This window comes from Nomascus leucogenys, chromosome 12 (genome assembly GCF_006542625.1).
Source record: "Nomascus leucogenys isolate Asia chromosome 12, Asia_NLE_v1, whole genome shotgun sequence".
Classification (NCBI taxonomy): Eukaryota; Metazoa; Chordata; class Mammalia; order Primates; family Hylobatidae; genus Nomascus; species Nomascus leucogenys.
The window spans coordinates 26609195-26634943 of NC_044392.1; the positions used below are offsets into that span (position 1 = coordinate 26609195).

Sequence of the window (25749 nt, forward strand, 5' to 3'; positions counted from 1 at the left end):
CACTACAAAAAAGTAAAAAATTAGCTGGGCACACTAGCATGTGCCTGTAGTCCCAGCTACTCAGGAGGCTGAGGCGGAAGGATTGCTGGAGCCCAGGAGTTCGAGGCTGCAGTGGCCTTGATCATGTGAATATACAGCAGTCTGCATGACAGAGGGAGACCCCATTCAAAAAAAAAAAAAAAGGCAGACAAGGAAATTAGCTCAAGCTCAGGCCCTGACAAAGCTAGATCAAGACTAGGAGAAATCTGGTCAATTTCTGTAAACATCTCCTCCTCAGAGAGGCTTCATAGTCCGACACCATGCAACACCTTCATCTTCTCATCCTACTTTTTCTTCCATGGCATTTCCCACTTCTTGTAACTACACATTTATTTGTTGTTTAATGTCAGCCTCCACCATGAGAATATTAGCACAAGGACAGGAATATGATGTTATGTCCTTGATTAACACCAATGCTTAGAATGGAACTTGGCACATAATAGGGCTTCATCTCTATTCGTTGAGTGAATGTAAACAAATGAATGAATGACAGCACACAAGCTCCATCAATACAAGGATAGTGTCTATCTTGCTCACTTCTGTCTCCCCAGTGTCCAGCACCCTGCCTGATACAAAGCAGACAAACACTTAATAAACTCTTGTTGAATCAATTAATAACATGCAGGCACATTTTTTCATCGTCAGCATCAACACTAAAACTGTATTTCACTGAGACCACCCATTATCAGAGCGAGCAGTTACCATGGCATTGCTCAATGTGTGTGTCTGGGGAAGGAAGGCACCAGAGGGGGATGCTGAAGACTTTACAGGTTGACAGAAATGGTTTCAGGAGTATGGTCTGACATTCACCCAGAGGTTCAAACCTGGAGACACCTAGGCAATAGACCACACCCTGGTCCTGGAGAGGTACAGCAGCTTTCCGGGCATTCGCCTTACTTCCCATTCACTCACTTCTGCATTCTAAATACCATTATTTCCCATCATGCAAATCAGAGTCCACAGCCAACCAAATTCCATTACAATGCACGAATTGTACCTTCACTTGCACGTAGGTTAAATTTAGAATTCAAGTGCACTTATGTGGGGGAAAATAACACATGGCAATTTTTTTTTTAAATCAAGTGGTTTGTTATTTTTTTCTTCAATAGGAATTTAAGTTACTTCATTGGTCACTGACTTTGCTACAGAAAACCCTCTAAAATGATAGAAAATAAGCAAAGAGGATCTGATCTTGCCAACTGTTCGATCAAACATAAGACTCACGGTGCTGAGCACTCCCACAAAACCCAGGGCTCCAATAGTGCGGGGCGGGGAAAAGAGGCAGTCTGAGGCCTGGTGGGCAGGAACGGGAGTTGCAGAAGAGTCTCTGGGAGGAACCAATTATCAAGAGAGTCAAACTATTCAAAGTTGAAATGAGTGAGAATTTATTCACAACATATGCAGCTCTATGGACGCAATTATGCAAATGACTGAAAAGAGGGCGCTTAAAAATAGCAGTAAGGCGGCAGCTTTGGTCTCCAGCATGCTGGATACAAGTCAGAACTTAGCTAAACGTGAGTCCATCTTAGCCCCTTTTATTCTCTTTATTCTTCCTCATAACACCAGAAATTAAAAGGGGGAGGTTCACACTGTTTTCCTAAAAACCCAATAGGAAAGATGGTGACAAACATCCGCTTGTCTCAGCCCTAGCCCCGGGGTCATCAGAACCCCTCCACTGTGCTTCTTTCCAGAGAAAAGATTTGCATTAGCAGAGCTTTAAATACATAGATGTAAATTTCCAGAGATTTCCAATTGGTGAAGTGCTGGGTGATTCCTTCTCTTGCCCTAATCCAATATATTTGTTGCTGAAGATAAGCTGAGAAACCTTGCCGTTCCAGTAATGTCCTTCCTACACATACTGTGCAACTACTATTTTGATTTTCAAGACCCTCATAAAGATGGGCAAAAATGCAGGTGAGAGGGAAGGAACCTCCATGGCTTGAAGCTTGGTGACATGATTTGTTCTGTGGGCTATCTGAGCACTCCCAGACCCCAGTGACCACTACCCACCCTGCCCCAAGCTCCCACAGCTGGTGGTGTCTCCTGCGAGGACTGCTCGCAGGCCCATCAGAACGTTCGCAGCCTTCCTCCCAGCGTCCGCTTCTTTCTGCCCAGGACAGGCTCCCTGCTGTAGACATGAGGGCGGATTTTCAACTCCACGTAAGGAATGGAGAATTCATGTCCTTTCCAAGGCTCCCAGTTCACCCCCTACGAAAAAAAAAAAAAAAGCCACATCAAGAAGAGCCTCTTGGGAGGAGGGCAGGGTGCGTTATGGTACAAAGGAATTAATTATTTACCAGTGAAACCACTCCCTCTCTGCTCAGGGGAGAGAAAGAGACAGGGGGTGATGAGAAGGGAGGGGAGGGCAGGATCCGGACACACGCGCCCTCTGCTGGGCAGCTGGGGTTAGACGGGCTGAGGACTTGGACGATTTGGAAGCTGGCAGTCTCTGTGGTGGGAGCAAAGGGGTGTGAGCCCAGGAGCTGGGTGAGGCCAGAGCAGCCACAGAGACAACACAGGGGTCAACCGGGCCGGCAATGGGCAAATTATCTTTGCTTCACTCTTTTTCTTTCCAAAAAATTAAAGGCAAAAATAAACATATTAATTGGCCAATTGTGTAAAATCATTTTCAATTTAGACTGTTTAGATATTAGCTCTGGGGTAACAAATAGCCTGCTGAAAACTAAATTTCATTTTATGTCTTTTGACTGGTGAGCGCAATAATATTTAATTCACTTAATAACCCTGCAACCTGGCCAATAAAAAGCCCAAGTGACCAATTTTATGTATTTTAATTTGTGAGGTAAATAATAAACAAGAAGCTAAACGCCTTGCAGACTGTGAAAAGTGCATTAACCAGATGAATGTCTTTTATTAGCAAATATGGGATGGTTCAGGGCATCCTGGCTGCTCATTTCCAATATTTGATCTCCTATCCCTGGCTTCCCTGAGTCAGCCCACACGCTGCCACCATGATTCGTGGGCCCACCCTCCCCAGCTTCCCTGGGGGCGAATTTCTTCTTCCCTTTGAAAAATCACACAAAGATTGGGAGTCCCACAGCCTGGTCAGGGCCAAGGTAATCAAAATGTACCTGGACTTTGGATGTGCTAATATTTACAGTAATATTGGTACAAGGTAAGTTCTGAAGAGGTGGCTTCCTGGAGGCTTAGCATCAGGGCTGCAGATGGGAAATTAGAAACCTAGGATGGGGACTCAGGGTTTGTGGAGGGGAGAGGATTACTGATGAGCAGAGACAAAGATGCAATTTTCAAGAAACTGTGAGGGAGTAGGTGGGAAGTGCCCCACAGCTGTCAAAGAGTCAGGATGATGCACTGGGGTGGAGGAGGCTTGAGAAATAGCGGGTGGGACAGTTTCAGAGCAATGTGGGAAGAGGAGCCCTCCTGGACCCCTGGGCCCTGGGCGCATACTCCCACTGTGGAGAGATTGGTCTAGCTCAATGTTCTGGGCAGGTTTTGGGTGAAGTGGATCCAAGAGTAGGTCTGACCTAAGGCACAAAAGACTGTTTTCCTGGTGTTCAAAGTACTTGAGACAGCTTTTTTGTTGTTGTTGTTTTTTTTTTTTTTTTTGAGACAGGGTCTTGCTCTGCCATCCAGGCTGGAGTGCAGTGGCTTGATCATGGCTCACTGTAGTCTCAACCTCCCAGGCTCAAGTGATCTTCCTGCCTCAGCTTCCCTAGAGGCTGGGACTACAAGTGCACGCCATAATGCCCAGCTAATTTTTGTATATTTTGTAGAGACGGGGTTTCACGATGTTACCCAGGCTGGTCTCAAATTCCTGGGCACAAGCAATCAGCCCACCTCAGCCTCCCAGAGTGCTGGGATTACAAGCATGAACTACCATGCTCAGCCTAAAGAAATAGCTCTTGTTCAACTAGGAGAACAACTAGAAAGTAGGCAGTGTTTGTTATAAACTGAATGTTTGTGTCTCTTCAAAATTCATGTAGTAAAGCCCTAACCACCCCCTACCAACATGATGGTATGTAGAGGGGGCCTCTGGGAGGTAATTAAGTTTACATGAGACCATGAGGTGGAGCCCTCATGATGGGACACATGCCCCTATATGAAGAAGAGATCAGAGCTCCTTTCTGTCCGCCATGTGAGGACGCACAGCTGCAGTCAGCCATCCACAAGCCAGCAAGGTCCACCACCAAGAACCAAATCTGCCAGCAGTCTGATCTTGGACTTCCCAGCCTCCAGAACTGTGAGAAATAAATGTCTGCTGCTTGAGCCACCTGGTCTGTGTTATTTTGTTACAGCAGCCAGAGCTGACATTGTGTGAACTAGTGAAATGAGACAGTGTGTGGAGCACATCATCTGTCATTACACGGCAGTGGGCAGCCCAAGCTTTTCCTGCACCTTCCCCTAGGCAAGTGTGCAGCACTGGCAATGCAAAACAAGCAGAGCCATGGCCATCAGGAAGGGAGGCCACGACCTCAAGGCCATGGAGTCTGGAGGAGAAGCTCTACTGCTTTGACTGGAAGCTTCAGAAAGAGAGGGGCTGCCAGACTGGCCTGGAGGGTGTCCATTTGGAAGCTGAATATGGGCATACCCTGGGATAGTAAAGACATTCACCTGTCACCTACCTCACTGTGCTTGGTCTCCCCATATCTGCCATTGGGGTTGGCCAAGTGGCAGTTCTTATACCACCAGCCACCATGATGCGTCAGGGCACAGTTGCTGAGTGCAATATCGTTGTCTCTGTCAAACGTTGTAAACTTCCATCCATTGTGGTAAGTAAGAGCATCCCCTGCAGGAGAGAAGAGACGGAGGCGAGAGCCCAGGGTTAGCCACCGAGGAGATGATCAAAAGAGGACCCAGCAGGAAGATCTCTAGGCATGAAAATGCCAAGGATGCAGCCAGTCATGTCACAGATAGTCACCGCTCTCTCAAAACAGCCCAAATGGGAACATGACACATGTGAACAGGCTGTCTTTCCTGGCCTGTACGCCAACTTCAGGCCTGTTTCTCCAACAGTTCTCATAGCGTTTTCACTTGGAAGCTCCACAGTCAGATCAAATATCCAAACATAACAACTCTCCCCAAGTCCCCGACCACGCCACACACAAGAGCACCACTCTCCACTCTCCCCACTCTGCCTTGGGTCCGCCTTTCTCCGCACCACCCAGACCTGGAACCTGGAGCCATGTTTGACAATCCCTTCATACCCCTTCTCAAGCCCTCCCTCTGCAGGTCACTCACATACACCCCACGTCTCTGCTCCCACAACACCCACCCTCGGCCTTCTCTCATCCTGGGTCTGTGTTAACAAAACAGCCTTCTCTCTGGCTTCTTGCCTGCCAGCCCCTCTGGAGTTTAGACGTCCATTTTCATCATCTCAGGCCTAACAGTCTACTTCATACCACATGGAGGTGAATTCCTCTTCCATGCCTTGCAGGCCTGTAGGTTGGCTGTGCCCTATGCACAATCTTGCATCCCACCATCTCCACCATGCACCCTCCACTGTGGACCAGCCCACCTTCCAGGGAATTTCTCTCTGCCCTCATCTGTCCAAATCCTAACCATCCCTTCAGAGCCTAGTTCAAGCCCCCTTCTAAGGCAGATTCTCCTTATTGGTCCTCCCATGCACCCTCCTAACACACATGCGCGCACACACACACACACACTCCTACACACAAACACCCCCGAACTTCCAGAGCGCTTCTGGGGACACACGTAAAATTCAGTCCTTCATTACATCCCATCTGGAAAACTGCTTTAATTATTTTGCTTGTGTATCTCCTGTTTCCCTATCATATTTGTCATCCTTTTACAAGATTTCTTTTTCTGCTCATAAAAGGCAATAAGGGCCCATATCAATCACAAGCTTCATCAAGCTCTGTTCCTGCAATAAAGATTCTTACATTTATATTTCAGCTCTGAGTTTAGTGATCTTCTTCACATGTGCATTCTCATTTCACTCTCACAGCAACCCTGTGAAGTGGGCAGGGCAGCTCTTGGTCCCATGAGGAAATAAATTCAAAAAGATTAGACTCTAGGAAATTATTAAGGTCCCACAGTCCACAAACAGCAGAGCTGGGACTCAAATCTCTGTCCTGAGATTCCAAGTCCAACGTTCTTTCTGAGACACCAATCCACCTATGGCTTCTTTATTTGAATGGGGGGCTTCTTGCACGCTAGCAAGAGAGAGCCATCTATCAATGGCTCTTCAAGTGGGGTTCCCAGACCAGCAGCGTCCACATCCCCTGGGAACTTGTTAGAAATGCAAATTGGCCAGGCACGGTGGCTCACACCTGTAATCCCAGCACTTTGGGAGGCCAAGGCAGGCAGATCATGAGGTCAGGAGTTCAAGACCAGCCTGGCCAATATAGTGAAACCCCGTTTCTACTGAAAATACAAAAATTAGCCGGGCATGGTGGCGCACACCTGTAGTCCCAGCTACTCTGGAGGCTGAGGCAGAAGAATTGCTTGAATCCGGGAGGTGGAGGTTGCAGTGAGCCAAGATCGTGCCACTGCACTCCAGGCTGGGTGACAGAGTGAGACTCCATCTCAAAAAAAAAAAAAAAAAGAAAAGAAAAGAAAAGAAAAAAGAAATGCAAATTATTTGGCCCCAGCCCAGACCTACAGAACTGGAAACTACAGGGTGGGCCCCGACAATCTATGCCTTGACAAGCCCTTCTGATGATCTGACGCAGGCTACAGTGTGAGAACCTCTAGTCTACAACTTCACTCATTTGTTTTTTAGGGAACATTTACTGAACACCTGCTATGGAGCAGCACATGCTTGGCTCTGTGAACACAAAAATAAGGAGGTCCTTGGTCTCAAAAACGTTTTTGGAGTGGGTGGGGTGAATATGCAGAGTTGGTAGCATATGTTAAAAGGGAAGGTCCTAATTTGCCCCTCCAAGTCTGCAATCTCACCAGCAGCTCATTTATGCCTCACCCAGAAAAAGCAGGAGGATTCCGGGGCCACAGAGGCCACTTCCACGCAGACGCAGTAGACAGGTCTGTCTCCAGTAGTTTTCTCCAATCCAAGAAAGATATATTGTCATGCTAGTCATACATATTTCCTCCTCCCTCCAGACTTCGTACAGAAAGTTAACCACAGCTTGAAATACCGTGCAGTGTCTCCCTTAGTAAACTTCTTTAAATGAGCACAGCTTACCTAATTTACATAGAAGGTTCCCAGGGCTGCTTTCTAAGAATCTGTGCAGAGGCTCTCTTAAAGACATGTTTGTGATGATCTAAACCTGGGCACTGGGATAAAGAAAGGTAAAGCAGGTTTTCACCCAAATGTGGGAGGTCTGTTTCTGCAGAATGATTTTCTACCGTCTAGAAACTGAAGCCATCCTAATGTTCAGTGTGTAGAGAGTGAGAATGAGGACTGGAGGGGTTCATGGCAGGCCCATGAAAGGTCTGTGCCCAGACTCAGAGGGGATCAAGCTGGTCACCATCCATCTCATCAAAATGTCCCTCTGAGACCCACTCTTCCCGTCTAGGATTCACCAGGATGGGAAAGAAGGCCCAGGCAGCTGCACCTTCAAAGATCAGGAGAAGCCATTAACATCACATCCCCTGTCAGTCACACACAGACACAGTACTGTGTGTCGGAACCTTGAATGTCTTTTATTTCAGGATTAGGAATGAATGATTACAAATGATTTGTGCCATTTCTAGCTTTCCCTTTCGTCCAGGTACCCATTAATTTTTTTTCTTTTTCAAGTGCCAGCATTTAAAAATCCATCCCTGGCCCCAACCCACTAAATGCTTCCAGAGCTCCCCAGTCACATTTCCAAGTGCCCCCAGGTTGGGATCCATCCCTGGTTGTGTCCCCACTGTGGCCCATGCAGGTGGGACTTGAAATCAGCTGTAAATAATTGGTTAGCCCTAGAATTCATTCTGCACCATTCTGAATGCCTAGCTCTTTATGTTTTCATTATGATCTCTAAATAGATGAATCACATCTTAATGGTGGAGCTCATAAGATAGCCTCCCTGCCCCCACTAGAAGACTCAGAATCAGAAACTAAATTTACACATCATTACCTTGCTGGAATTTGCTTCATGAAGGGAAAATGGGCTTTCTGATATGACTTGAGTGGAAGTCAAAAGCTGAGGGCCCACCTGGACAGTATGAGTAGGGAGCAAGCCTTAAGCCACACATTGCTGCCAGGCTGCATGCATGCCAGTTCTAATCAGAGCTAAAATGAAGATAGAGGCTGGGGAGAGCTGGTGCATGCAGAGAGGTATCAAAATATTCACCTTCCATTTGAGTGCCGTGTCCTCTAAACAGTGCCTCAGCATTCAAGACATGAGTAGCCAGGAGCTTTCTAAATTCTGAAACCCTCCTCATGGACAAATTAGCATATCTAAGGAACGCTAAAACTCTACTAACCCTACCATTGTAATTCAGAATTTAAAAGCGGGAATGATAGTACACATGGGAAGACTAGATCGCTGCCTAAATGCTGTGTGAAAGTCTCCTATTAAAAAATAAATTCTATTAAAAAATACATCCTCTACTGGCTGCCACTGTTGGCCTGAACAACCTTAGAACAGGAATTATCCCCTCATTGCAGTTAACATGCAAACAGAGTACCTGGGAGGAGAATTAAATAATTCCCCAAACATGTTGACTGCCTTTCAGTGTCTTTCCCATTGGCATCAGTTCATTTGCTGAATCATTTTAACACAGACTTCAGAAAAGGCAAATGGTAATGGCCAACAGAAAGGAAATGTGCAGCCTGGGAGGACAGGCCTGAGTGAGGTTCATGACCAGGAGGCCAGGGAGGGCACTGGGTTTCAGGGAGAGATGTGGGGCACAGAGGCCAAAGAAAAACACCCAACTTCATGTTGTGTCCAGGGAGGGTCCCACACATAGAGCTTATATAGACTTCTTTAACCCGAGAAGGAAAGGCTGAGGCTAACGGATGGCCATGATCAAGAGCAGACAACAGGGTACTGGGAACCAAAGAAATGATCAGATGGACTCCATGTGGACTGAAGAGGCCCAAGGGCTCTGGGACAGACTGGAATGTGTGTACTGTATTATACCAAAGGGTTGGAAGAACCTGGAATAAGCTGTCAGGCACATAGTCTGATCTCATTTAGAGATGGGGTGGGAGGATATGGGCAGTGTGCTTAGTCATACAAAATAGCATGTTTAAATCCCCTCTCATTCAGTTAATATCCTCATAATCATATGAATTTCCATTTATGTTTCCCAACTGTATTATAACTGTCTTTTTCTATATCTGACTTTCATGTTTTATACAGTCATGCCCTGCATAAGAACATTTCGGTTAACAAGGGACCGCATATATGACAGTGGTCCCATAAGATCGCAATAAATCTAAAAATTACCTAGAGACATCACAGCTGTCGTAAGGTCACAAACCAATGCATCACTCATGTGTTTGTGGTGATTTGGTGTAAACAAACCTACCAGTCATACAAAAGTCTTGCACATACAATTACATACAGTAAATAATACTTGATAATGATAATAAACAATTATGTTACTGGTTTATGTGAATAATACTATCCTTTTTATTGTTATTTTAGAGTGTATGAGTACTTAACAAAAAAAAATCCTGTAAAACAGCCTCAGGCAGGTCCTTTGGGACGTATTCCAGAAGAAGGCATCGTTATCACAGGAGATGACAGCTCCATGTGTGCCATTGCTCCTGAAGACCTTCCAGCGAGACAAGATGCGGAGGTGGAAGACAGTGATATTGATGATCCTGGCCCTGTGCAGGCCTAGGCTAATGTGTGTGTTTGTGTCTTAGTTTTTAACACAAAGGTTTAAAAAGTAAAAAATAAAAATAAAAAATGTTTAAATATAAAAAAACTTACAGAATATGGATCTAAAGAAAGAAAATATGTTTGTACAGCTGTACAATCTGCTTGTGTTTTAAGCGAAGTGTTACTCCAAAGGAGTCAAAAAAATTGAAAAAGATGTTTAAGTTTATAAAGTAAAACAGTTACAATAAGATAAGGTTAATTTTTATTAATGAAGAAAGAACATTTGTAAATAAATTTAGCGTAGCCGAAGGGCAGTGTTTCTAAAGTCTACAGGAGTGTACAGTCATGTCCTGGGTCTTCACATTCGCTCACCACTCACTGACTCACCCAGAGCAACTTCCAGTCCTGCAAGCTCCATTCATAGTAAGTACCCTGTACAGATTGGCCATTTTTTATCTTTTATACCATATTCTCACTGTGCCTTTTCTATGTTTACATATATTTAGATCCATAAGTACTTACCATGGTGTTACAATTGCCTACTATATTTAGTAACATGCCGTACAGGTTTGTAGCCTAGTAGCAATAGGCTACACCATATAACTTGGTCTATAGAAGGCTCTGCCATCTAGGTTTGTGTAAGTGCATTCTATGATATTTGCACAATGATGAAATGCTTAACAATGCAGTTCTCAGAATGTATCCCTGTCGTTAAGCGACGCATGACTATGTTATACTTCAAGTACACGTAGCACAGCCTGTCTCCAGCCCGTGGAGACCCAGGACTACTTAGGAAAGAAGTGACAGTATCCAAAGGCAGTGAGGATCTTCTAGCTGCAATGCTTTTTTTTTCAAGGATTGTCTTTTCCCTGAAATAATTCTTTGCATACTTTTTCTCACCCAACTCCTACTCAGAATCCTGGAACAGTTTCCCCGTGTCTGTAGCCCAAATGCCTCATACTCTGGTAGGTGCCTACCCCTCCCTCTTTGTCCCCTCCAATGTCACCATGTCACCAAACTCACCCTTTCATTCACCCCTATGGAACCTATTTGGGTCTCAGGGACTATTACGTAAGATACTAAACATCCATAAGATTATGTACATAGAAAAGTCCTGCTAGCAATTTCATTTTTTAAACTCTCCTACTCTGTACCAGGCTCTGAGACAGGCACTGGGAAACAAGAACAAATGCAAAATTCATGTGACTATTTTTTAAATGAAATTATAAGATCTCAAAGAAGGTTTGCATTCATAGTTGGCCACTCCAGATCATGGCCCCAGACACTCAGAAGTTCTGTTCACAGTCTTCTGCCATCAGGGGTCCTTGAGTAGACAATCTTGAGAAGTCCAGCAAGGCTGTGAGATAAACTCCAGCATTCTTGCCTCCCCTCAGTCCCTACTCACCCTAAAGCCCCCAGGCCTGGAGAGCCCTCTCTTTCCTCCGACTTGAGTTTGCCCCTTTTTGCAGATCCAACTCCCTCCAGTTGCTTCATCCTCCATGTGCCCACCTTCTCCACACTCCTGTAACTGTCTATGTTTCTTACCCCTTATTTGACATTCTGCAAAAGTTACCTTCTATTTGTTTTCACCTATTTACATTTAAGTCTAAGGAGAGAGACTGCCATGTCTTATACAGTCAGTCAATCTGGCTAGTAACACATTCCTATGTAAATACACCAAAGTCAAAAACATGCAAATGTCAAAACACAGGCTTACTTGTTAGGGTTTAAAAACCATAAATACAACTTTTAAAATATTAGTATTAAAACAGTGACCACACCTCCCCCTCTTACACAATATATTTAATTTACTGGTATCATTCCAGCATTTCAGTCATGTTGCTTAATTTTGCTCTTTTCCTTCACAACCAAACACACCAGCAACTGGTTTAGCTCCAATGAGCGGCTACTAGAGGCTAAAGGTTCCCTCACTTTCCACTGAACTGCTCATTTCTGTGTTGTCACAGTTGAATTAAATTAATGAGACCTATACTTCTTATTATTTGAATCAGCACTTTCCTTATTCTGTTTTTATAGCAAAGTGCCACCAAAAGCTCAAATAATAACAGACACACACACACACACACACTACTGTGCAGACAAAGATGACAGCCACACTGCTAAAGCCGAATGAAAGAGTGACAAGCATCGAGAAATTGTTCAGGGCCAGGCGCGGTGGCTCACACCTGTAATCCCAGCACTTTGGGAGGCCGAGGTGGGTGCATCACGAAGTCAGGAGATCGAGACCATCCTGGCTAACACAGTGAAACCTCGTCTCTACTAAAAATACAAAAAAGTAGCTGGGCGTGGTGGCGGGCGCCTGTAGTCCCAGCTGCTTGGGAGGCTGAGGCAGGAGAATGGCATGAACCTGGGAGGTGGAAGTTGCAGTGAGCCGAGATCGTGCCACTGCACTCCAGCCTGGGCAACAGAGCAAGACTCCGTCTCAAAAAAAAAAAAAAAAAAAAAGAAATTTTTCAGAATATGGGCTCATCAGCTAATGTACAACAGCCTGAATAACAGGAGTACAAGGGGAGGGTTTTTATTGGGGTGGGGGGGTGACATATAACATACGAAAGTTCCAATTTTATGGTGGTCAAGGATTGCTTTAACTACTTGTTCACTCCTGACCCCCTGCAGAAAGTAGGACATCCACTGTCAATGAGAACAATTCACCTCCACAGCATAATATTCCACACCCCAGATCAGTGGCACATGGCAAACCAATCCTTACACAACAGACAGCAAGAGACCTTCGCAGTAAGAAAATATTTTTTCTCACCTGCTGTGCCTCTGTATTTCCCAACTGTCAGCTTATACCGCTCCTTGCTGGAGGCCACTTGGAAGAAATCATATATAGCATAGGCGGATTCATTGGCAGTCTGTAAATCCACTCTCACCTCATACCGCGTTGGAGTGCCGGTGGTGAGGTTGTGTAGCTTGTCAAGTCCTAAAAATGAAAAATGGAATTCCAATAACCAATCAACCCATGTGTGCGAGTAAGCACTCAACATGTGCATCTGAGGCTTTCAGAACCTAAAGTCACTTTAGTCTTTACCTTCTCTGCTAATAAGGGGCAGTCTCAGCACTTTCTCTTTTGGGGGCTCATAGTCACACTAAGGAGTGTGGAGACCACGTTCTATGGAAGGGAGCAGTGAGGGGGGCAGGGTAACCCCAGAAGGAATCTGCCTCCATTGGCTCCATCCCTCTAAAATAGAAGCAGTTGTATTTATCATCCATTTATCTCACCAAGTAGGAGGGCAGGTCAACGGCTCATCCTAAGATCCCCAAAGAGATTTTATACTGAGCAAACCACAAACATCATCTACTTTATTAGACACTGGGTATCTGAATTATGACTTTTTAATTCTTCATTTCTCAATTCATGCTTTTGGCTATTTCACTGTCTGTGAACATCTGCTCCAGAGGACAGCAGAGGGAAAAAGGGGAAAAAAATTGCTCATAATGCCTGGCATTACCAGCAGAATTTTAGAGACTGCTAGAGTGACCTCCCAGTAATGGACCAGCATCCCAATCACTGAACTTTTTTTCTACTACTGTGGCTTCTAAGATCTTCAGGCTGCAGGCAGATCCTGCAGAGCTTAAATCAGCATAAAACCCCTGTGACCACCCTAACTTTCAAGAAGTTCAGAGTGCAGGACAGCCTTCCCATCAACATTTCCACCAACAACCTGCTCGGCAGTCCTCCGTCTCCCTGCCACTGGGGCCTCTCAGTGAAGGTGGTGAGCTTCCCTAAGCCTCCTAGCTAGCTTGTCCTGGGAGAAATCACCCCCCACAGCCCCAGCCTCCTGGATTCTGAGATCATACCAAGCCAGAACTCCTTCATGGGGTCCCCAAAGCCTTCCACATAGCTCCTCCATCGCTTGAAGAAATCCAGCTGCCCAGTGTTCCGCCTCTGGAAGACCTGAGAAGGAAGATGAATACTTCACTCTGACTCTCCAAACAGACATAGGTGCTGGGAGACAAGAGAGGACCAACAGCTTGCTCATACACTGCCTTCCTCCAGCTAGCACACCTTTCTTTTTAGAGAGGCTTTTTATTTATATGTCAGTAGATTCACTATATTAATAAGCATTCTTTATATGTACAGTAGTATGCCAGGTACTAAGACGTGTAGAGCAAAAGCAGAGAAGGTTCCTGCCCTTAAGAAATTTCAGTTCTTTCCATTATTTGTGTGATTCAGTCGCTAGTGTGGGTTGTCTAGGACAAGATATTCCAGACCTCTGCCAACTCTCACATGTAACTTTCAATACCCATTCAACTCAATTGGGGCACATCATGTTTATGGCATCTTTTTTCCCCTTTTCTGAAATAGTTTGAGAGTAGAAATTATTTTTTAATTCACCTGATTCTTAATATAGCGATTATTTAATACTTATGGAGAAAAAAGTTCATACAACAAATATTTACTGAGCATCTACTATGTATTAGGCAATATGCAAGATAGTATGCAAAATGAAGAAACCAGAAATGGTCCCTGCCCTCCTGGAGCTAATAGTTCAGTAAATAAAATTACTAAATTAAATAATTTTTAAATGCACTTAAAACTGTGATAAGGGCTATGAGGGAAAGACGCAACAGAACTGTAAGAGCGTAAAACAGGAGGATCTGACCAAAGAGCCAAGAAACTACCCCCAGGACATGGCTGAGCTGCAGGATGAGTAGGAGTGGTCAGTCAAGTGCACGGGGGCCAATGTTGGGGCTGCTGGGGGCTGAGGAAGGGATGGAAAGGGAGGCTGAGAAGATGGCAAGAGTCAGTCCTGATGAGCCTTTAAAAGGGATTGTTGAAGACGTTGGTCCGAGTAAGAGCACTGGAAATTATTGCAGTTTTAAGCAGGAAATGAGATCCGATCAGATTCATCTCTAGCTTGTAGTGTATGGAATGGACTGGTCAAGGGCAAGAGTGGAAATGAGATGACCAATTAGGAGACCACTGTAGAGTGCAGATGAAGGGTGACAGTAGCTTGGATGAGGGATGCCCTGAGAATAGATGGAAGTGGATAGCAGGTAAAGTTGACAGAGGTGGTGACAGAATGTGGAGGAATGACTGAAAGAGGAGGAAGTCAAGGTAAGATAAGGTTCTTATAGTATGAACTTGCAGATGACTCTTCTCTCAGCTATTCACTGAGATGGGGGATTCAGAGAGGACAGATGGTAGTTTATTTTTATTTATTTTTTGTTGTTGTTGTTTGTTTGTTTTTTGAGATGGAGCCTCACTCTGTTGCCCAGGCTGGAGTGCAGTGGTGTGATCTTGGCTCACTGCAACCTCCACCTCCCGGGTTCAAGCAACTCTCCTGCCTCAGTCTCCCAAGTAGCTGGGATTACAGGCGCACACCACCATGCCCGGCTAATTTTTGTATTTTTAGTAGAGACAGGGTTTCACCATATTGGCCAGACTGGCCTTGAACTCCTGACTTCATGATCCACCCACGTCAGCCTCCCAAAGTGCAGGTGTGAGCCACTGCGCCTGGCCGAGTACAGGTTTTATGAATGGGTCATGAGCTCATTTGGGGATGTGGTAAGTGTGAGTTATTTCTGAGGTATGCTGGTGAATGAAAATACCACAGAGCAATTGGATGTAAGGGCTGGAGTTCTAAAGAGATGTCTAGGCTAGACTTATTAAGGTAGAGTGTGTCTCAGGCAATGCTAGAAGTTCACTGAGTCCCAGTTCACTTTCCTCTTCCCAGGAACACAGGAGGATGTCCATTTACACCTTCCCTTGTATTTAAGTTGGAGCTATGTGACTATTTGCAGCCAAAAGGCTGTAGGTAGGAGCCTTTTGTGTGTGGGTGGGTTCTCCACACTCTCTCCTCTACTGCCTTGTACCACGGGGCCATGGGAAAGGCCACACACTGAAACAGCAGAACTACAAGATGGAAACAGCCTGAATCCCTGAGTCACACTTATAACTGGCTGTCAAACCTGCATAAGACATTGCACACATAAGAAAACTACATCGTGTTTGTTCAATCGCTGGAATTTGGAGCCCATTCTATCCTAATTAGTAAAGAGAAGCTTGGGACCCAGAGGAGGGTAAAATGAAGTCATGGGAAAAGATGAGACCACATAGGAAGAAAATGGGAACTGAAAAGATAAAGTGGCCTAGAATCAAGCCTTGAGGACATCCAATATGTATAATGAAGAAGAACGAATCCATTAAGGAGAGAGAAGGGGCAACAGAAGTGGAGAAAAAGAAAATAGAAAAATATGGAATCACAAAAACCATAAAGAGAAAGGTGTGGTCAATAGTGTCAAGTACTGACAAGAGGTCAAGGAACAGGAGGCCAAAACCATCCCTAGAATTTAGTGGCACAGAAATCACTGGTGATTTTAGCAAGGGCTGTGTCAGTGTGAGATATGGACAGAAGCCAAACTGGAACGGACCAAAGAATGAGTGAGAAGCAAGAAAATGGAGGCAGAGTTGGGTGCTATTCACCAAAGTGTGGACTGCTTTCTTTTCAAAAATTCCTCTGTTTGGAGAAGGAAGGCAGTTCCAGTCACAGTAAATTGGATTCTTTTATAGGAAGTAAATCTGAAAAGTACCTACACACACCTGTATACACTATTGGAATTGGTAATACATCTAATTCCACATGACCTTGAGAGCCAAGCTGAACGCCATCCTAGCTAACCTCAGGAACGACTCCCACTAACCAAAGGCTAGAATTGCATTCCTCTCTCTGCCTATTTTTCTTTGCATTCATTCAGATGCAGAAGCCCCAACACAAAATCTAATCTCCCTCCTTTCCACTAGAATTCACAGCATGCACCTTGAAGTAAAACACATTATCTTGAATTTATAAGGTAAACCACCTGATATTCGTGCCTTCTTTATATTTTTCTCCGGAAAGAGAAAGGGAGGGAAGAGAGAGTAGGTTACCCTGCAGCAATGCTGAAAGCTCCACATGGGAGTTCACATTTAACTCCTTCCAAAGCACCCATTCATGTTTGCTGGCCAAGGAGTGGGGCACCATGGATGCAGAAGGCTTCAGGCTCCAAGTCAGACCACAGCCACTTCCTGGGCAGGGGACGGGTGGGGATTGCTGAGGCAGCCTCTTCTATTCCTAACCCTCGGCCAGCTCATGGTAAAACAGGAACAGAAGGGAAGAGAAGAGCCTACCTCATAAGACTTCCGGGAGGACTAAATGAGACATCACATAAAAATGTTCTATAAATGGGCAAGAGCTGCTGAACAGAATGCAGGAAATATCACGGCAAACAGTTAACACCACATTAACGTTGTTCTCTTTCCCCTTTGCTCAAGTATCCATCTTTTAAAGATGCCCTATTTCCTTCTTGGCTTCCCTCACTTTTCTTCACTCATTTATTCACTTAGACGACAATCTTTTTTTTTTTTTTTTTTTTTTGAGACGGAGTCTCGCTCTGTCGCCCAGGCTGGAGTGCAGTGACGCAATCTCGGCTCACTGCAAGCTCTGCCTCCCGGGTTCACGCCATTCTCCTGCCTCAGCCTCTCCGAGTAGCTGGGACTACAGGTGCCCGCCACCACGCCCGGCTAATTTTTTGTATTTTTAGTAGAGACAGGGTTTCATTGTGGTCTCGATCTCCTGACCTTGTGATCTGCCCACCTCGGCCTCCCAAAGTGCTGGGATTACAAGCGTGAGCCACCGCGCCCGGCCAGACGACAATCATTTCGTGAGCATCTGTTGAGTGCTGGCCCTGGAGCAAGTATTTATGATGCCATTTGACAGATGTGAAAGTCCAGAAAAGCGAGTATCCAGAGTCCTACAGCTAATCATTGATACAAAGACCAGGCATAAATCTTATCTTTCTGTCAGAAAGTTTGAAAATACCAGCCCTACTGAATCTGTTTCCCAAATCGAATTTCCAAAGACTCTGAGAACTTGCTAATTTCCTAGCAAGGTGCCTGGTCCAACCCCTTCCTTGGGACTCTTGTTGTACCATGGACAGTGGAATTTTAGGACAGATGTAGCACCAATATATGGCTCCACATACATCGTGTCAAATCACGTTCCCACCACAAGGTCAGGCTCAAATCCAACCCTGTCCCCCTAGAATGCATTACAAAGGTATTTGGTCTCTATCTCCTATCAGTGAACCCAGTGCCCAAGCTTGATAGGAGCTTTCCAGCGATGTGTGTATGTGTATGTGTGTGTGTGTGTGTGTGTGTGTGTGTGTGTGTGTAATAACACTTCATCTGGGCCAGGGAGGCTTCCAAAAATGATTCTGGTGCTCTTTGCATCACTGTTTTGAACCAGAACCAGCTCTATACTTACTAGTTGTGTCTTTGGGCAACCTTGACAAGCCTCACTTTTCTAAACTGTTAGATTAAGATGTTAACAGCCTCTCTGTCACAATCTTAAATCAAGGCTTCGGCAAGGTCATTAATCATAGTAAATCATAAAGTAGTTAAGCCAGACCCTGGCATATATAGATAAAATAGGTTATTATGATCTCTCAATAAATGTTAGTTTGCATTTTATTATATCAGTTTCCAAGTGAACTGACCCACAGGGATCATTTATACATCTTGATTAGGCAGCCTTAATTGACTCACTCAGAATCTAATCCACTCCCATTCTATGAGATGAAAACACCCTATAATGAACTATTTGGGTATCACAAAACCCCCTTACCAAATAAGTTTCAAAGGGAAAAAAACAAACAAACAAACAAACAAACAAACAAAAAACCTCTTTATGTCTGGTTCTATACTAGAGTTGTCATTGCATTCTAGAACTTACTCAATGCCCTGAATGACTAAATACAGAGAAAAAAAGTCAAACTTGCATTGAAATGTCTGTGGAAAGAGCCTCCAATGCAGCCCTTAAGACTTTCAAGATGGAAAACAAAGATGGAAATATTTGAGACATTAAGTGTTCCCTGATGTTCTTCTTTCCAGCCTCCCACCAGCCACAGAGTTTACCCCAGGGCACAGTTCTTCTGGCCTGTTCTTCAAATTGAGTTCCTGCTGCTTGGGATGGAAGAATTACCATAAAAGGATTTTGAAAGCTCAATAAAACAGAGAAACAGACTATGGGTCATCCTTCAGTGACAAAGGACTCTTGAACCCCCCGCAAAAAAACTATAACAACCGTCAGTAAAATGTTTTGTGGGGAAGTTTTCAGGACTCCATGTTTTCTGTAGCATGGTGGATTTAAGTAAAACCCTGCAGAACGTCAGTTCATGCATGACCCCCAGGAGTCTGGCTCAGAAAACAAGACTTGGGGTGCGGTTGGGGCTGGGGAGGGTCAGAATGCACAGTGGTTTTATTATTTTTGGAACCGATCTCTGTGTTTGAGGAGGGGTCATTTGCATGAGCAGGATGTAAATGGCACGCTCCTTGGGGGCATGGATTTCTGTTGGTTTGGTTTGCTGCTGGATCTTGAGTACATGAAGCAGTGCCTGACACATAGTAGGCACTCCATAAATATTTGTGCAATAAGTCATGACTATTCCAGGGCAGACAGACTGACAGATCTCTTTCCAAATGTTGCCCCAAATAAATGCCTCCTTCTCTGTGGGAGCTTGGCTTACAAAAAGGCCACAATAGACAATACAAACGTCCTGCCAAAGGTCAATTACGGGCACAAAGGCAGGAAATTGGGCTGCAGGCCTGAAGGGACAAAATGCTTAGCCTTACAATGGTGCTGATGAAAAGCAGCAGGTACGGCCCTATGGGTCTGGTCAGGTGGAAGACCTCCCAAGTTACATTCTGTTCTGTTGTTTTTATAAATCAATCGGGAATTTCCCCCGGCCAATCCAATTACTGCCTTTCAATCGTCAGATGCCGCTGTGCAGATAATAAGTTTTCTTCATTGCTGCTCATCAGATGGTATCTTTTTATTCGTGGCTGCTCAAGTGTCTTTGGCTTCCCAGGCCCCTGAGTGAATGTGTAAATGAATAAGGTTTGAGCACTAAGAGATCATGCTCTCTCTTTCCCACAATGAGTTGCGGATGCACAGCAGGTTAAGGCTGCATGCTGGCTTGGAGCAGTGAGAATCTTTATCATTCAGGCACAGGGAGAAAAGGGGCAAGGGGAGATGGAAGGATCAGATTGCAACCCTCAAAAGCAGCTCATCATATAATTGGATCAGGCTGATGCAATCAAAGAAGCTGCCATGTGGTTTAGGCAGACAATGGCCCAAGAGAATAAAACGTCTACACAGAAGAGGGACAATTAGAGCATTGCCCAAGTTTCCGTCTTTCAGACTTTAGTCTTTCCAATCAAAACCTCAAAGGCCTTGTTGCTGTACTGTGGAGCCAGGGTACAGAACTTGGACAATGGACTCCAGTTCAGAGGTCTGAACTCCCCAGACAGGCTATGCATTTGCATCTTGGATGACTTGAGATGAACTCACTGAGAAGACCAATGATTAGGAGTCTGGAGTTTTGAAATCTGGTCCCAGCTTTGTCATTCTTGTATGACTTAGGCCAGGCACTTCTTTCTGTGGGACTCACTGTCCCTATCTGTAAAATAGGAAAAACAATCCTCTCTCACTTACTCTAAAGCTGTTGTGTGAGGGTCATGTGTACAAAAGTGCTTTGAAGAAGGTAAAATATAGGTAATACCTACATATAAGGCATTACTAGATGATGATCAACCCACAAGCCTTCATAGTCATCAGCCTTAGTCTAACCAAGCCTGTTCTAGGACAGGGGTTAAGTACCAGGCTCTATCCTTACAGTTGGTTGGTGTCAGAGGCATTTGAACCAGAGCCATCTTGAGTGAGTGCTAAGACAATGAGGCTGGGACTTGCTGGGCTGCATTCCCAGAAAGTTAGGTATTCCTAGCCTCCAGATGTTTATGGTTAAGAGAACAGATTGACAGTATTTACTAAGCAGACCCAGACTTAGGAATGTCCTGATATCTTGAGAACAGAAGCACTCCTAATTTTGCTTTAAATTTAATAATATTGATTCTTGCAAAATATAGTAATTAAGAAAATTAATCCTTTATCACGAACCATTGTAACAGAGCACATCCCCTCATGATCTTTTTTTATCCTATATATAAACAAGTCTTGTACCTAGGGTGCATGCATTCCTCCTTACTTTCAGAAACGCCCTGCTCTGTCTATGGAGTAGCTGTACTTTCACCACTTCACTTTCTTAATAAACTTGCTTTTGCTTTGCACTGTGGACTCGCCCTAAATTCCTTTTTGCATGAGATCCAAGAACCTTCTCTTGGGATCTGGATGGGGACCCCTTTCCTGTAACATTGGGAACTCCTCTCTTCCATGGGTGGAGAAGAAATAGGGCTCCAAACACTCTATGGAGCATCCATGACCAGCATCCTGGGCTGAGAAGCAAGGCCCTACACAGAGCTCCCCAGGGTTCTGCGTGACTCACAATCCAGCCACCTCCGTCCGTGTCCATGTCACAGTACACCTGCAGTGGCCGGCTGGCATCGCCATGCAGGTAGATGGTGTACAGACCACTGGCGGCATTGCTGTTCTGCTGAACCTGACTGCAGTCCGAAGGGTGTGGGAAACGGGCACCAACTGGGAGCCAAGCAGAGACAGTGTTGTTAGGACAAGGGCAAGGAGGAAAGAGGTGGAGTTTCTCCCTATTTTAAGGCAATTTATTTTGTTTGGAAATTATTTCATAACTTCCTACTTCAGCTTCTTCCAACTCTTCACTCGTATCTTATTTTTCTCATCAACTCCCCAAATGCACCAGGAAAAGGTGACGTTCACATCACTTCCTCCCCCAGCTCAACTCCCCAACAAAATAACACTCTATTTCACTCCTCTCTTTAGCCTCCCCACTGTGGGGTGGATTTCTTTTGAACACACAACCCCATTTCCACTTCCCCATGCCTAGAGAAATCAATAGTTCTGCATCCACTTGCTCCTCCCTGGACTCCTTTGCTAGCCTCTCCAATGCTGGTTCTCATTGCATGGTCATTCAGAGTACAGGATTCCACATTACCTGTGGAGAGTGTGGTAGTTACATTTCTGCTCCGCCGACTACCCTTAAAGGCAACAAGGGAGACAGGGTAGGTGGCGCCTTGCTCAAGGCCTTGCAACTCAAACCTCTGGTCTTCTCGTCCCAGCTGCATCTCCTACCAAACAAGGGAGAGATTAGACATCCAGTGATTCAGTTTATCACCCACTAACACCCTAGGTGTCAATAGCATTCCCTGGTGCTAATGACAGAAGCTCTCTGAGGGCACAGTGTTTTGTCTCTCTGAAGCCTCAGTGGCAGCCCAGAATCTCAGTAGGTCCCAGCCACTTCTCTGGAGAGCCATGCCATGAAGAGTCAGCATTTAAATTAAAATAAGGTTATTTTAATTTAGAACTTCCCAAAAAGCATTACTGGGAGCATCAGCTGAGAACCAGCACCCAGGACTGCAGCTTCAGGATCACCGGCCAAATTTCTGGGAGACTTTGGCCTTCAGATACACACAGGGGCTCTAACTATAGCGGCTACATCGCCAGCAGGAACAGGCTGGCAATGCTGGGCTAAGGAGAAATTAATAGGGGAGGTGAAACTGGCCACTGATATCTGAGACAAGGAGATAGTTGATATTTCAATAAACTTCCTTCTGAACCAGTCTTACTTCCTCTATAAACATAGGGCTAACCTTCCTAGCGGTGCTGTCATAAGCACTAATTAAGATAACAAATAAACCTAAGTGTCCTTCCTGTTTTATTTCCTCCCTTCTTTCTTCATTGGCAAGGAGGGAGAATAATAATTTTCCATTGGGACAGGTTTTGAAAATTCGCTGGCCTTCAGATTCTAAGGGGAGGTATAACCCTTGAAATAAGAGTTAATCAATTCATTCAATAAATATATATCAAACGCCTACCATGTGCTAAGCACTATCCTATGCACTTTAGATATGGTGATAAATGAAACAGACAAACATAGAGCTTACATTTATTGGGGAAGGCTAACAACAAACAAAATAACCCGGGGCAGATGTACAACCAGCAATGTGATCAGTAAAGATCAGCAAGTTGCCGTGAGGCCAGCAAATGAGCTGACTGGCCCAAGTTAGTTGCTTCACACAGTAGAGAAGGCACCAGGAGAAAAGACAAGGAATCCCCCATACCTTAACTGTGCCGTCTGGGAACTGGTAGGTCAGAATGTAGCCGTGGATCTGAGCAGAGGGGGGCGTCCAGGTCAATACGCCACCAGACTGCGTCACAGCAGATGGATGAAGGTTTCTGGGAGGGTCGAGTTCTGTATGTAGAAAGTCAGGTAATTGTTATTACTAAGATACAACTGAGGCAAGGTAATTTTTGAGACATCAGTTTATATTTTCCCCTTTCAAACCCTCCCATTTCTCCTCCTTCTTTCAAGCAGTTTGCAGGCTCTCTTCCTCCCTGCCACAGGGCCTTTCTGACTTTTGTTTCTAAAAGTACAGACTCATTAGAGACAAGAAGAACAGGGCATTGGGTGGGTCCCAGAGGAAGGGAATCTGGGCCCCCATTTCCCAGGCGGGTTCCCACAAAGTGGTGGATATTAACAGCCTAGATTGGCAGATAGATCCTCAGAGATGGCAGGGCTCCCAAAAGGATGTGGAAAGATAAGAGGGCCACAGATCTGAAAGGGCCCTGCACAAAGAAACCAGGGTGACTTGGCCTGCCTGGAAAGTTGCCTGAAATGCTGGATAGGCCCCAATGCCTGTCCCTGGGAAACTACCCAAGACTTATATACAGCCCTGAGGAAGGAGCTCACCCTAAGTAGAATATGGGTATGACTGAAATTAAGTTGGCATAGAAACAAAAATTTGGCCAGGCACTGTGGCTTATGCCTGTAATCCCAGCACTTTGGGAGGCCAAGGCGGGCGGATCACAAGGTCAAGAGTTCGACACCAGCCTGGCCAATATGATGAAACCCCATCTCTACCAAAAATACAAAAATTAGCAGGGTGTGGCGGTGAGCGCCTGTCATCCCAGCTACTCGGGAGGCTGAGGCAGGAGAATCGCTTGAACTGGGGAGGCGGAGATTGCAGTAAGCCAAGATCACACCACTGCACTCCAGTCTGGGTGACAGAGCAAGACTCTGTCTTAAAAAAAAAAGAAACAAACAAAAAGTTATGTTTCTTACATATTGTTACATATTGAAGTGTGTGGCCTTAGATGCATACCCAGTAGAGAAAGAAGAGAAGAAGGGGAGGGAACAGGTGCTTGTATAGAGGAGAGAGAGAGAGAGAGACAGAGAGAAAGAAAGAAAGAAAGAAAGAAAGAGAAGAGAGAGAGAAAGAAAAAGAAGAGAGACAGCGAGAGAGAGAGAGAAAGAAAGAAAGAGAAAGAAAGAAAGAAAGGAAGGAAGAAAGAAAGAGAAGGAAGGAAAGAAAGAGAAGGAAGGAAAAGAGAAGAAAGGAAGAGGTGGGGGAGGGAAGAGGGAAAGAGAAGGGATATAGGAAAAGCAGAGCTTTTCTTCTATGTATTTCCTCACCCAAACACTAGAGGGAATGCGTGGGTAAGCAAGTGTGCACTGTAGACCGGGAAAACAGAAGCTCAGCAAAAACACTGGTCAACATCATAACTGGTCAGAAGGCTCTTTTTTTATTAACCAAAAGATAAACCAAAGATAAAGATAAACCAAATCTTTATCATAACCAAAGATATGAATGGAAATTTCTCTTTTGAAAAAGCATTATCATAGAAGGTTATTTTAATTTAGAACTTCCCAAAAAGACATCTCCAGGCTATTTTCTACCCAGTAGCACTTCAGCTGAGAGCTGAATTGCAGTATTTTAATAGAAATCAGACAGCTGTTGTTTTGAATTAGGATGTTTTGACAAATTTTGAGTTTCTTTAATATCAACTTGGTTTTATTTTCTAAAGCATAACATCTGGCATGGATTTTATTCTATTCGTCTCACAGAAAAACTGAATTTCCTGATTTCAGAATCAAGGCAAAACTGTGGCTATTTTAATATCTGAAGCAATCTCCTGCCACCGCTTTGACTGCCCGCCACTCCCTGGTTATGGACTTGAGATGCCTGTCTTAGTTACTGTGAAGCAGGAAAATGAGAATCTTTTTATTGCTGTCTTCAAAAATGGAGAAGGTGAAACCAAGAGAAGATAAACAAGGAAGAGGAGAAGAAAGGAATAAGGAAGAAAGGAACAGAGAAAGGAAGGGGAGAAGGAGGTAGGAAGTGGGAAAGAGGGAAGGAGGGAGAACTGGCTACTGGTTGCATCTGGAGAGCAACACTGCGTACTAGGGAGTCCGGGACAGACAGAGGAGTTTGTTTGTTTGTTTGTTTGTTTGCTTTTGAGATGGAGTCTCGCTCTTGTTGCCGAGGCTGGAGTGCAATGGCGCAATCTTGGCTCACTGCAACCTCCTCCTCCTGGGTTCAAGCAATTCTCCTGTCTCAGCCTCCCAAGTAGCTGGGATTACAGGCACCTGCCACCACACGCGGCTAATTTTTGTATTTTTAGTAGAGACGGGGTTTCTCCATGTTGGTCAGGCTGGTCTCAAACTCCTGACCTCAGGTGATCCGCCCACCTCGACCTCCCAAAGGGCTGGGATTACAGGCGTGAGCCACCGCGCCCGGCCGTTTTTTTGTTTGTTTTTTTTTTTGAGACGGAGTCTCACACTGTCACCCAGGCTGGAGTGCAGTGGCGCAATCTCGGCTCACTGCAAGCTCCGCCTCCCAGGTTCACGCCATTCTCCTGCCTCAGCCTCTGAGTAGCTGGGACTACAGGCGCCCGCCACCACGCCCGGCTAATTTTTTGTATTTTTAGTAGAGACGGGGTTTCACCGTGGTCTCGATCTCCTGACCTCGTGATCTGCCCGCCTCAGCCTCCCAAAGTGCTGGGATTACAAGTGTGAGCCACCGCGCCCGGCACCCGGCTGTTTTTTTGTTTTGTTTTGTTTTGTTTTAACACATCTCTGTTTAGTTTGAAAATATTTACTATAAGCATATATTACTTTTTAGATTAAAAATGCAAGCTAATTTTAACTAATAAAAATCATAGAGAAATTCAAGACATCTCTAGGTCCCGTGGCAACACTTGGTGTGCTCAGC

General features: G+C 44.9%; 1 protein-coding gene across 2 annotated transcripts in view; it reads right to left on the minus strand.

Moving 5' to 3' along the window:
* Window positions 1-1400: 1400 nt before the first annotated feature.
* Window positions 1401-25749, minus strand: part of TNN (tenascin N) — a 72688-nt gene continuing 48339 nt past the window's right edge. For both annotated transcript variants that reach the window (XM_003258919.3, XM_030823193.1), the window contains 7 exons: window positions 22819-22949; window positions 21693-21825; window positions 21111-21262; window positions 13587-13683; window positions 12541-12708; window positions 4644-4807; window positions 1401-2247 (listed from right to left, as the gene is read on the minus strand). In XM_003258919.3, coding sequence (XP_003258967.1) covers window positions 2107-2247; window positions 4644-4807; window positions 12541-12708; window positions 13587-13683; window positions 21111-21262; window positions 21693-21825; window positions 22819-22949 — 986 coding nt within the window. In that variant the 3' untranslated portion in view covers window positions 1401-2106. The remainder of the gene's footprint in view (window positions 2248-4643; window positions 4808-12540; window positions 12709-13586; window positions 13684-21110; window positions 21263-21692; window positions 21826-22818; window positions 22950-25749) is intronic.